Source organism: Mixophyes fleayi, chromosome 4 (assembly GCF_038048845.1).
Source record: "Mixophyes fleayi isolate aMixFle1 chromosome 4, aMixFle1.hap1, whole genome shotgun sequence".
NCBI lineage: Eukaryota > Metazoa > Chordata > Amphibia > Anura > Limnodynastidae > Mixophyes > Mixophyes fleayi.
The window spans coordinates 166282425-166295057 of record NC_134405.1 but is presented as its reverse complement, the minus strand read 5'-3'; the positions used below and the strand labels follow the sequence as shown (position 1 = coordinate 166295057).

General features: G+C 45.8%; 1 protein-coding gene across 2 annotated transcripts in view; it reads right to left on the bottom strand.

Annotated features, from left to right (window-relative positions):
- Positions 1–202: 202 nt before the first annotated feature.
- The window catches only part of PIK3CG (phosphatidylinositol-4,5-bisphosphate 3-kinase catalytic subunit gamma), a 52283-nt gene continuing 39852 nt past the window's right edge, over positions 203–12633 (bottom strand). For both annotated transcript variants that reach the window (XM_075208795.1, XM_075208796.1), the window contains exons 10-11: positions 6153–6310; positions 203–1135 (exon numbers count right to left, since the gene is read on the bottom strand). In XM_075208795.1, the coding sequence (XP_075064896.1) occupies positions 854–1135; positions 6153–6310 (440 nt within the window). In that variant the 3' untranslated portion in view covers positions 203–853. The remainder of the gene's footprint in view (positions 1136–6152; positions 6311–12633) is intronic.

Genomic DNA, 12633 nt, shown 5'->3' with positions numbered 1-12633 from the left:
GGCCTTTGTGCATTTCGTTGAATTGTACTTGTTGAGAGACAAAAGACTTTATTTTACAAAGAACAACACAACTTTCTCTTTTCCTTTTCACTTCCAGTTTTCCTCCTCTACCAACAGTACACTCGGTTCTTAAAGTAACAGACTTCATTAACATTGAGAATTTCACCATGAAACCCTTTAAAAATAAGACATGTGACACAAGTTGGCAAAGCTTTTTATTAACTACATGGTATGCACATAAGGTGCCTTTTGCTTTTGGCAAACACAAATAAAAACAATGAGTACATAAATACACAGACTTTCCACACTCCAACCTCCACATTCGCCTCATACAAATTACTGTTGATTTTCTTTCACATTCTACATTATAGTCAGATATTTAATTGATTTATGATTTTAAAGATTTTAAAAATATAATGTATTCTTATACAGTGTGATGTTTCCAGCACTGTTTAGTTACAAGGATATAATGTCTGTGCACAACGACTTGCAATCTTGTGCCCTTACATGGTCAGTGAAATCCTATGTCACTTGTAATATCATTATGATCTACCAACCAGGATATTTTTTCTAACATGTTTTATGATAATTTTGATATTTTTCAGCCTACAGGGAACAGTGAGGTCCGTTGAAAAGTGCTAGAAAGGTTAGTCATACTTATCCTACAACTCCTTCATACTCGCACATAAAGAACTTACAAATAAATGTCAAGGTTAATCCAAGAAAGGGTTATTAGTGCACTTATTTTCTGGAATTCATGAATGTTCAATAATATCTCCCATTCTTCATAACTCCCTTTTCGGTGATCTTTCAACTGATTATACATTTGTACTAGAACATATCCATATCTGACTTAGGCAGAATGCTTCTCAACCCCTTGTTTAATGCCTAGTACAAGGTGAAGGAACCAGTTGAACTGCACAGTCCATCCTTTATCCCTGCAAACCTCAATTTGGTCTAAGAAATGCTTTTTAGCGCTGTCTTCATTTCTCCCAACAGTCAGTGAATCCCGAATATATTCAATGTCCTCTTTGCTAGTAAGCTGTGGCATGCCGGTCATTAGCATCATAGAGAACAGGATGATCATAAGATTTGTATGATGTCGCAGAGCCAAATAAGCTTTCACACACACATCCTAAAGAGAATAATGTTGTATATTCAGTGTTAGCATAACATCTCAAGAAATGACATTACTCCTGTGTCAGTTATTAATGATGCTGTTCCTACATACACATATTATTGCATATTTTAAAACAATACATTTTGCAGATCAAAATAAAACTAATAAGATGTAATCGGTGAAGTCAACCATAGGATTTAAAATTAATTTGGCTACTATTCTGTTTACCTTGGTTGTGCAGGCATAGTATGGACACTTACACTCATGATTACAAATAGCATGTGTACATATAAATTAACTGTAAATAATTATGTTCTCATTTGTCTTAAGTGGGTTTATAGCTATATAAGCTGTTTACCACTATGCATGGAACAGAAAAAGACATTTTGGAGAGTTAGTAGCAACTGTGCCCCAAATCACAGCTGCAAATTGTGTTCACTACTAAAGATGCAATTACAAGTATATGCAAAGCTACAACTATTGCAAGATACGTGCAAGTCTGCACTAGTAGCATATGCAGCCTCGGACTGGCCTGCCGGGCTATTCACCGGTAGGCCCGACCGTGTTGAAGCTCCGCCCCCTCCGCTGTTAGGGTGGAGCTTATGGGTAAGACCTGACTTGTGATGGCGGTGGCGGCAACACTTCGGTAACAAACACAATACCGCGCAGGTGCAGAGAGCCCAGACACAGCTCTCTGCACCTGCGCGGTAGTGTGTTTTTCACTTTCAGCAGGGGAGGAGGAGTTCCTGCTGCCTTCCTGTTATCATCACTAGCCACGGCCGCTCAGAGGAGCAGGATGCCGGAGCTTTTCACAGACAGAGGAGACAGGTAAGTGAGTCCTCTCCCAAGCCAGTCAGCCTGTCTTTTTTTTTTTTTTTTTTAACAGAAAAGAGCAGAGAAGCCCTGAGAGAAATGGGGATCCATACAAACATACTGCAGACCCCATCTAAATGGCACCTTATAATGAAACTTGTTAATGTCCTTCCAAATAATACAGCAGCATTTTTTTACAGATCAATGAGCAGCGCAGAGAAGAATGAGGGAAATGTTGAGAGGGATGAAAGCGGGATAAGGGGCCGAGGCAGCATGGCAGTGTGTGAAGTGGGGCCAAGTCAGCATGGCAGTGTGTGAAGGGGGGCCAGGTCAGCATGGCAGTGTGTGAAGGGGGGCCAGGTCAGCATGGCAGAGTGTGAAGGGGAGCCAGTTCAGCATGGCAGTGTGTAAAGGAGAGCCAGGTCAGCATGGCAGTGTGTGAAGGAGGGCCAGGTCAGCATGGCAGAGTGTGAAGGGGGGCCAGGTCAGCATGGCAGTGTGTGAAGTGGGGCCAAGTCAGCATGGCAGTGTGTGAAGGGGGGCCAGGTCAGCATGGCAGTGTGTGAAGGGGGGCCAGGTCAGCATGGCAGAGTGTGAAGGGGAGCCAGGTCAGCATGGCAGTGTGTAAAGGAGGGCCAGGTCAGCATGGCAGTGTGTGAAGGGGGGCCAGGTCAGCATGGCAGAGTGTGAAGGGGGGCCAGGTCAGCATGGCAGAGTGTGAAGGGGAGCCAGTTCAGCATGGCAGTGTGTAAAGGAGAGCCAGGTCAGCATGGCAGTGTGTGAAGGGGGGCCAGGTCAGCATGGCAGAGTGTGAAGGGGAGCCAGGTCAGCATGGCAGTGTGTGAAGGGGGGCCAGGTCAGCATGGCAGAGTGTGAAGGGGAGCCAGGTCAGCATGGCAGTGTGTAAAGGAGGGCCAGGTCAGCATGGCAGTGTGTGAAGGGGGGCCAGGTCAGCATGGCAGAGTGTGAAGGGGGGCCAGGTCAGCATGGCAGTGTGTAAAGGGGGGCCAGGTCAGCATGGCAGACTGTGATGGGGGGCCAGGTCAGCATGGCAGTGTTTGAAGGGGAGACAAAGCAGCATAGTAGAGTGTGAAGGGGGGCCAAAGCAGCATGGCACAGGGGGATGAAAGGGGGTCAGGAGAAGGGGGAAGCAAAAGCAGCATGGTGGGCACAGTGTGATCATAAGGAGGCACAGCATGGTGATTAAGGGGCACAGTAGTGTGTGTGATGGCACAGCGGGCTTGTGGCAGTGTAATATGTGTGTGGTGGGTGGTGGCTAAGTATTAATTATGGGTCCTATTGATTTAATGCCGGAGCTGGTTGCAATTTTCTAAATGTACCCATTATTTTTTCCGAATAGGGCCCCCAGCATTCCAGGATCCAGACAAGCCGCAACAACCATCTACTTAACCCCCATCTCCTCCCTTTGCTCGTCCTCCCTTCTCTCCTCTTGCCTCAACTGGCTCCTCTTGTGCCTGGTCTGTTTACCCTCCTTTAGGATGTAAGCTCGTATGAGCAGGGCCCCCTCCCCTCCTGTCTCCATACCTGTTCTTCCGCTCCGTCTTTACTGCATATGACTAGCCGGAGTTTCTGAAGTATTGGTACTTTTTGTTCATTGTTCTGTATGGTTTCACCTTGTATAGTCTACTGTTAGTACTGTGTGCGGCGCTGCAGATACCTTGTGGCGCCTAACAAATAAATAATAATAATAACAAAAGAAACCAGCAGCCACAGGTGGTAAACGTGACAAAAACAGGTAGGACAGTCTGTCAAATGTTCTGAGTCTAGGTAAGCTGTGGCACTCCAGGTGTTGTGAAACTACAAGTCCCAGCATACCCTTCCAGCAATAAGCTGCTATATATTGGCAAAGCATGCTGGGGCTTGTAGTTTCACAACACCTGGAGTGCCACAGGTTAGCCAAGCCTGATCTAGTGGGACAATCCCGATTTTTGGTGACTATTCTGCAAAATCTAAGGGGCAGGTCAAAACTGTGTACGCTTTATACACACACTGCATTCTTTATATACTACACTATGGTGCTAGCTGTCCTTCGTGGGCTGACCACTCCCCCTCTAGTGTCTGGTTTCGCCTCTATGATGGCTGGCGGGCCCCTAGCGTTGCAGCCCCCCGGTGGGCACTTCATGCCCCAGTCTGACACTGAGCATATGCGCCCAGTTTATGCCAGATATAAGTCACATACACTTACGCCCATGTTTATAACCATTTATTTTCTTTGAAAATTATGTATTCACTATTAGGCATCAACAAAACCTCAATCCTCAACGTCTGTGAACAGAAATTGCTTAAACACACATACAAAAGCATAATAAATGCATGTGCAAAGAAGAAAGCACCTATGAGTATCAGCAGAGCATTCACAAACAGACAATCACAAGCGGTTTACTATTGAATGGCAACTGTCATCACCATCCACTATATGCACCTGCCCTTGACCACATGCAAATAATACGGCTTGGACAAGAATATATGCATCTCAGTCTCTCTGTGCCCTTCATTAGAATGCACCTTTTTTTCTTCCCTTCCCTCCTCTCCCCTTTACCACCTCTCCAAATGGGAGTATGTGATTGAATCATGCAAACCTGCATAGGCGCAGATGCATGCAGCCACTTTCCTGGGCACGGGCAGAACGATTTCACGCAAAATACACTACCCAAACTGGCAGAGCCATAAGGAGGGCGGTGTGGGGTGAAACACCCACCCGCTATATACAGTCCCCAGATGGTCTCAATGCACTTACCGCAGGACTGTCATTTTTGAGTGACAGGGAGCTAGCAGAATGAGAACGCCGGCCGGCTCCCTGCATCCTGCACCCTGCAGTGTAACTGACGTGCACATAAGACGTCAGGACGCTGCATAGAAGAGCCTGCATGGAGAAAAGAAGCAGGAAGAAGACAGACAGACAGAAGAAGAAGACGACAACAGAGCAATGAGCAGACTGAGCAAGAAGATTGCAGAGCAAGAAGAAGACATAACAAGAAGAAGAAGGATGAGAAACAATACAAGCTGAGAAGCTGTAATGTAAGTATATTGCTATAAGAGGGCTGCAAAAAACGGGGGGAGCTGTTAAGAACAGGGGGGGAGGGACTGTAAAGAACAGGGGGGATAGAAGGGGCTGAAAAAAAACAGTAGTATGATTTTAATATAATGGGGCTGGTGAGGGGTAATGAGGCTTATTTATTTAACGTGAACACTAATCTAGGCCTGATTAGGGGGAAGGAGTCATAATTATTAAATGCAGTTGCTATTTGATTTAATGTTTGGGCTATATGGGGGGACAATAAGCAATATTCATTAATTGTGAATGCTATTAATTCAATTATGGGGCTGATTAGATACAAGAAGGCCTGTTTATTGAACAAAAAAAGCTAATAATTTAATGTGGGACTGGTTGGGTGGCGTAGTATTTAGTAAATGCTTGACTTTCCAAGAGGTGCATAGTAACTATCTCTTTTCCAAACAGGGAACCCAACATTCCAGCATCCAGCCAAGTAGATACTGTGTTTAAGACATCGGCAGCAGCACCAGGTAGGGATGTCACCCTTTGGCTGTGCGTTCTCGTGAGTGTGCGGGAAGGGGGGGCGCCAGTGCTCCGTCTTGCCCAGGGCTCTAAAATGTTTAGTTACGGCACTGCAAACTGGTGTAGTACTCACTCACCATCAGCCCCTTAAATCATTGTAAAATTATAATAAGTGGAATATTTATGGTAGATTTGCATTACTAGTGGAAGTAGTGATCTATGTCACAAAGTGCAATATTTAGTTGGCAATGTTTATTTTACATTTTATAAAAAGTGGTATTATGTTTAATAAAGTTAATTTAAAATGTATATAGTTGCATTATTATCATTTCTACTGATCATATCACGCTGTTATAGTGTGTGGTTTGTGACATCTAAATAGTATCCTTACATAAAAATTGTCCACTAAAGCACAATAGGTCAATGGAAGCACAAGGTAAATATCTGTTCACACTGTAGAAAAAATAAGATCTTATTGAAGGTGGTACAAAATTACCACCAAGCAAATTCCCATAAACAATTACGTGTTTCTTTTTATCAGAAAAAATAAAGTGTAACAGGATTAAATGGAATATTATCTCATTAATGAATTTTCGCTCATACATTTAGCACATTTGCTTGGATGCACTATATTGAGCATGATAAGTTGATACATTCCTCATAAAATACACTGACCAATACCTGAAATTTAAGAAAGTATTCACTTGTTTTCTTCCCCGAAGTTCCCATCACATGTAGGAAGTCTGGAGTTAAGACAAATGGTACCCTTTCCTTGTTAATTCCCAGGAAGCTTTTATAGTTGCCAAGAATGTGTCCAAAATCAATGTGAAATAGGTTACCTAAAACAAAGGAAAGAAAAAATAAGACATAAGCACACATTTAACATTGTACATTTCAGTTCCGATTAATCTGTGAACATCCAGAGCCAAGTGAAATAATGACTGATCTGCCACTGACAAATGAGAGAGCTAACCCCCACCCCCACAATAGGCTTCATTTTTACATATCCTTGGAGATTGGGTTTTGCTCTATAAATTTTATGGGATGCTTTTTGCACCAGTAAAGTGTTGCTGCAAAAGGAAGACGCATTTATAGGTGAAAATAGACCAGTATAAGCAAGCCACATTTTAGGAGAAAAATATAAAAGTTTAAATTAAATAAGAAAGTGTCCTAAAATGACAGTTATTCTTCCACTATGCGCTTTTCCATTGTAGCCGGCAACCCTGTTAATTGTTGTACAGACAGATGCGCTGTTTAACTCCTTTGCCCCTGAGGCTTTTCTCAGCCTTGTGTTGAGCACCTTAGAGTTCATCACATATTTATTTAATGCCTGCTGATCAAAAACAATCAGCAGGCAATAAATATACAGAGGTACAAAAATTTGAAAGAGACTCCCCAGCTTTATCAGTGCCAGTCATAAAGAGATAAAGGCTCTAAAAGATCCTACCCATATCCCTAGCATTTCCCATTGACTTTAATGGACCTTGTCTGTGAACACACGCGCACGCTGCTAACATAGAAAAGATTCCTTTCCACCGGCAGTATCAGAACACCCAGAGATCATGGTGGGAAGTGATCTGTGGGTTTTCTTAACTCCTTAGGTGCAGAGGACGAGCGGGATTCATCCTTAGTACTTTGGGGGGGGGGGGGTCATGTAATTTGCCACTCGCCCTCAAGGAGTTAAATGGATCTTGATGCGGCTGCATTCAAACACAGTATTTTGAATTTCACTTATCTTAAGATACATGCAACTCAATATAACCAAGATCGCTATTTTGCGGTCCTGATTTTACACATACATGCAGTCCTCAAATTGTGCTCAACTCTAAATGAGCTCCATATTATACAATGAGTGATGCACCAGTGAGGATGAATGCACTCAGCTCCCAAACATTACTGGAGCATTTTATACAGAACCTTAAAACTTTACTCCCACATATACAGGGCCTTGAGAAAATATTCAGCTCTCAACACGCTTCACATTTTGTTATTACAGATTCTGAATCTGACTGATCTAAATAGACTACTGGCTGCTCCTGGTTGTAACGTCAGAGGTGGTTCAACTGAATATTGACAAGAGAGATAAATTATGATGTTTCGTTTTTTTTTTTATTACTTTACTATTATCTTTCTGTGGTGAAGGGGAGTTCTGTGAAGATGAATGTGTGACTCACAAATTAAAATTCTAAAATACAAAAATTTCAAGATGTGATGACAAAAGGCATGGGCCTGAAAATGTTTTAAGACACTGAATATGTGGGAGTTAGGGAAACAGGGTAATAAATTTGGCGTGGAAGCGATATCCACTACACGCATTCAGCAGAGGACAGGAAATAAGAATGCGTGTCATATTACATTTCAGGCAAATACACCTATTTTTCAGTCTAGCGCAAATATAGCTGTACGCCCACATCCTGCTTTTGGGAAATGTTCCCATAAAAATACTGCGGGACAAGATGAAAATGCACATAGTGGAAAGTCACTTTTAAGGGAGGATATGCCTACCCGTTGGCATTCAGCAGGAGGAAACAAACCCTTTAGTGAAATAAGAGAAAAGACGCAGGGCTGGTGTTGGCGTAAATAACGGTCACAGTTTTATTTAAAATCAACAACAAATGCAGGGAAAGCAGTGCGCAAAGATCTTTTTCCTTTTACCAATTCCTTCACCTTATGGGGGGCGTGTTCTGCCCACCCTGTGAGCACCGCAAGCACGCCCCCCCAGGAATTCCTTTTACCAATTCCTTCACCTTATGAGGGGTGTGTTCTGCCCACCCTGTGAGCACCGCAAGCACACCCCCCAGGAATTTTACGGGGCGTGTTCTGCCCATCATGTGGGCACCGCAAGCACGCCCCCTGGAGCCTGCATCTTGTGCACACACACCCTATTTTTCCTTGGCACGCCCCCGTAGAGGCCCAACCATTGAAGCTGGAGCCGGGCAGACGGCCACCTCTCTGGGGTGATTATGCACCAATGCTGGCTCCCCCCAAATATCTATACCTTGCGCACCGCTTTCCACCGCCACACGAGGCCTTTATGAACCATTCATGAGGCCGAAGCCCCCACCGCCAAGCTGCGACACCAACCGGCCAACACCTACAACGCTTCCTGTATCGCGTTATTGAACAAGTCTTGCGCCACCTCTGACAGGTGTACTCCATCTCTCCTATAAAAACCAATGCATTTCATGCTAATGTCTTCATGCCATATGCTGATGCCGTCACATGCGGAAATTAGTTTACATGTGACTGAATTCACCCTTTTGCGAGCTCTGTCAATGCCCGCTCGCTTCCTCGCACCTCTCCAGGACAGCCTTGGGATGATATATGACCATACTAATGTAACGGCACCCCAGCAGTCTTTCATCCACACCAAATCTATCCCGATTCCTTGTACTAAATCTAATTGCACGCATCTCTTAAAAAACGCTGTGAACTGGAACTTTGTTAAAGGGGATGCGTCCCCGTGCACCAGGAAGACTTCCCCTCCCTCTGGCCTTGAGCCGAGATATTGCTCCACTGCAGCCGCAGGGCAAACCGCTGCATCCGCCTGGCGCTACATTTGGACCCACCTCCCTTTTTCTAACTGGTCCGTCTTAGACCTGTGGATCTTACATAGCACCACGTTAACGGACACTACCACATTCGCAAAAGGCCTGATCTGAATGATTTATTGGATTGAGCTATCAACTCACTGACTCTGAAAGCCCCACTGTATGCCAAAATGAATGCAGTGGTAAACAGCGTTGTTTCCCGTTCGTCCTTGCATATTGTAGGTGCTATCCCTACTAACTCCCTCAGCCTCTCTGCTGTCACTGGTTCCCGGGGATCCGGGTTCCAAGTCTCGTTCCTGGCCCAGCCTCTCATTACAGTACGCACTATGAATGCTTTGGTTATATCTGCTTCTCCCCTCAGCCTTAAGAAAAAGCAATGCCGGCTAGTATGCTGCTAACACTGGCCTTTGAAGCCCTGGCTGTGTGTAGCTCACTCAGGAATGCCAATAATATCTGTAGGGCTTCCTTAGCCTCTGATGCTCTTCTGGCTTTAAACTGCTGCCGCCTGTCACAAGCTGCCCTATAAGTTCTACATGTCTTTTGTGCCAAGGACTTCGCCACCAGCTAACCTAGACCGGGTTGACAATCTGCCAAAGATGGGAAGGGCATGGTAAGCCCACTTGTTCCGCATGAGGAGCAACCTCCCTGAAAACCTCCCACTTCTGTCACGAGAGCGCATCAGCTATGGTATTGCGCTCACCCTGGACATGCTTTGCTCTGAATGTAATGTTCTGATGCAGGCACCTTGCAGGTAACCACCTAAGCAGCCTAATCACAGGGGGGGGGGGGATGATGCTGACTGATTGTTAATGGCTTGCAACATCCCTAGGTTGTCGCACCAGAACCTGATGTGCCTGTTCTCCAACCTCTTTCCCCAAATTTCTAACGCCACCACTCTTGGAAACAATTCCAGCGCAGCTAGGTCCTTAGTGAGACCGCTAGCGACCCAATCCTCTGGCCACGTTTGTGCGCACCATTCCCCCTGCACATATGCTCCAAAACCTATTGCCCCTGCTGCGTCTGTGAACAGCTGAAGCTCACGGTTAGGCTGTTCTGATGCGGGCCATAAACGCACCCCATTAAACTCATGCAGGAAACGCTCCCATACCAACAGGTCCTCTCTGATCTCCCTGCTAATGCGAATCCTGTGGTGCTTCTTTTTTTACGCCTGCTGTAGCTCTCTCCAGCCTCCTCTTAAATATGCGGCCCATCGGTATCACCCGGCAAGCGAAGTTCCGCAACCCCAGCAATAACTGCATCTGTTTTAGCGTGACCTTCCTAGCCTCCACGCACCTGCCAACCACCTCACTGAGCTTTGATCTCTTGTCTGCTGGGAGCCTGCACTCTAATCTGTCGTTGTCAATTTTGATTCCTAGGTAAGATATGATTGGCTTTGGGTTCTCAGTTTTTTCCTGAGCAATAGGGACACCGAATTCCCTGAACATGCACTGAAGCTCTCCCAACAATTGGCTGCACTGCTCTGTCTTTGCAGGACCAACTAATAAAAAATTGTCTAAGTAATGCGCTATGGATTTTGACCCAGTACGGATTTCAAAACACCACTGCAGAAAGGAACTAAAAACCTCAAAGTATGAGCATGATATTGCGCACCCCATTGGTAAACATTTATCAATGAAACATTTGCTGTCAAAATGGAAACCCATCAGCCTAAAACTGTGTGGGTGTAACGGCAAGAGCCGGAAAGCTGATTTTATGTCCAGCTTTGCCATAAGGGCACCCCTGCCATGTGCTCTAACCAATTTGATTGCACTGTCAAATGACTGATATTGGACTGAACACTGCTCGCTGTCGAGCGCGTCATTAACGGATGCTCCTTCTGTGAAGCTCAAATGCTGGATGAGCCTGAACTTCCCTGTTGCTTTCTTAGGCACCAAACCTAGGGGGGAGACAATCAAATCCTTTATGGGGGGGCTCCACATATGGGCCGGCAACTCGGTCTAAGATCATTTCCTTAACAATTTTTTCTCTAACCACTGCTGGGTGCGCATTGATGGACTTTAGGTTCTTACTCCCTATCCTTTGAGGAACTGGCCTCCTGCCCGGGATCTTAAACCCTTCCTTAAATCACTCATAATTTAATTTCGGCTTCATACCGCTTAGGATACCCGGCCAGCCCCACCCGCATCCTGTCTAGTCTTATTGGGCTAGTTGCCTTTGCTAGGCCCACTTGCGTCGGATAAGGCAGCCTGACGGCCACCTTTTTTCCTTGCGCATTTGTTTGCAGAGTGGTTTCCTCTGCAAAAAATACACGCATGCCTGAACTTGCATTGCGCCCTTGTACACTGAGTCTCGTTGAATGCCCAGCACTCAAATCTATCTTGCCTTTGTAAACTAGGCCTCCCTGCCCCCTGGCTTTGCTGATGCAACCCCTCTTTCCGTAGCTGCACTGCCCTGGGAGTTTAACCAGATATCTACGTCCCTTGACCCAAAATGAATTGGCTTCTGACCCTGCGACTTTAGGCAAAAAACCTCGTCGTAGTTCCTCCAGACAGTCCCCCGAACTTCCTATAGACTGAGTGGATGAAATTTGTGTATTTCACCATACTCATAGCAATCCCTGGGAAAGCTTCTAAGTAAAACCCTGTGTAAACGAACATCCCGCTCAGCCAATTATCCATAGTTTTATATGAATCAGCCTGCACTTGACCTTTCTCGCTAACTTCTCCTTTTTCCTTTAGCCCTTCTTTAGTCAAGGTGTATATATCAATGAATGAGCCTTTTACAATGTCCCGCCTTGTTTGTTTCGGCAAATGAGCTGCAATTGCAGCCAGATCGCCTCCTAGTGATACCCCAGCCTGCTCGAACGCTGCAGCTTTATGCTCAGAAGCCTGCCCCATATGATTTCTAACCACATCTACCCCAGGCCCGGCTAACCTGCGCTTCTTTCTCGCCATCCTCAGCATGCGCCACTGCTCCTTAAAAGCCTTATACTCTGACTCGCCCTCGGATTCAGTAGAACTATCTAACCCCGAGCTGTCCTCTACTTCCACATGTACATTACAACGATCACCCCTATTCATATTCATATTATTAACATCATTAACATTAGTATCATTAATAGAGTTCTCACCAGTCCCCGCTGATATGCTCATCTCTGCGCTGGTAGTGGCGCAAGAGGTCTCGTCTTTTGCCGCGCTGGCCCTGGCGTCGGCTGCTGCTGCTGCTGTACCACTGACCGGGCTGGATGTAGCCACTGGTGAGCGATGTGGAGCTGCTGGAGTCCCGCTGGAATTGGCGTGGACTTGGTGATGACCCTCACTTGCTGCGGTGCTGGACCCGGCACCTACAGCCGCCATGTGTGACCTCCTATCTCGATGCAATGTGCGCTGATGTCTGGTCTGATGCGATCTTCTTTCTTGATGCAATCTTTTTTCTTGATGCCTGGACGATGTCTGAGCTTCATTGCCCTGAGGCGAGTTGTGCCGACTGTGCTCCCATGCCGATCTGCGGCTACCTTGCCGCTGATGCCTCTGCTCTGTGCTTCTATGCCTGCACTCTCTGCGATCTTGACTGCACCCTCTTTCTCGCTGGTATCTGTGCCGCGGGGGAGAGGGTAACCGTGGGGGATAATAGGGGTATGGAGCAGGCTG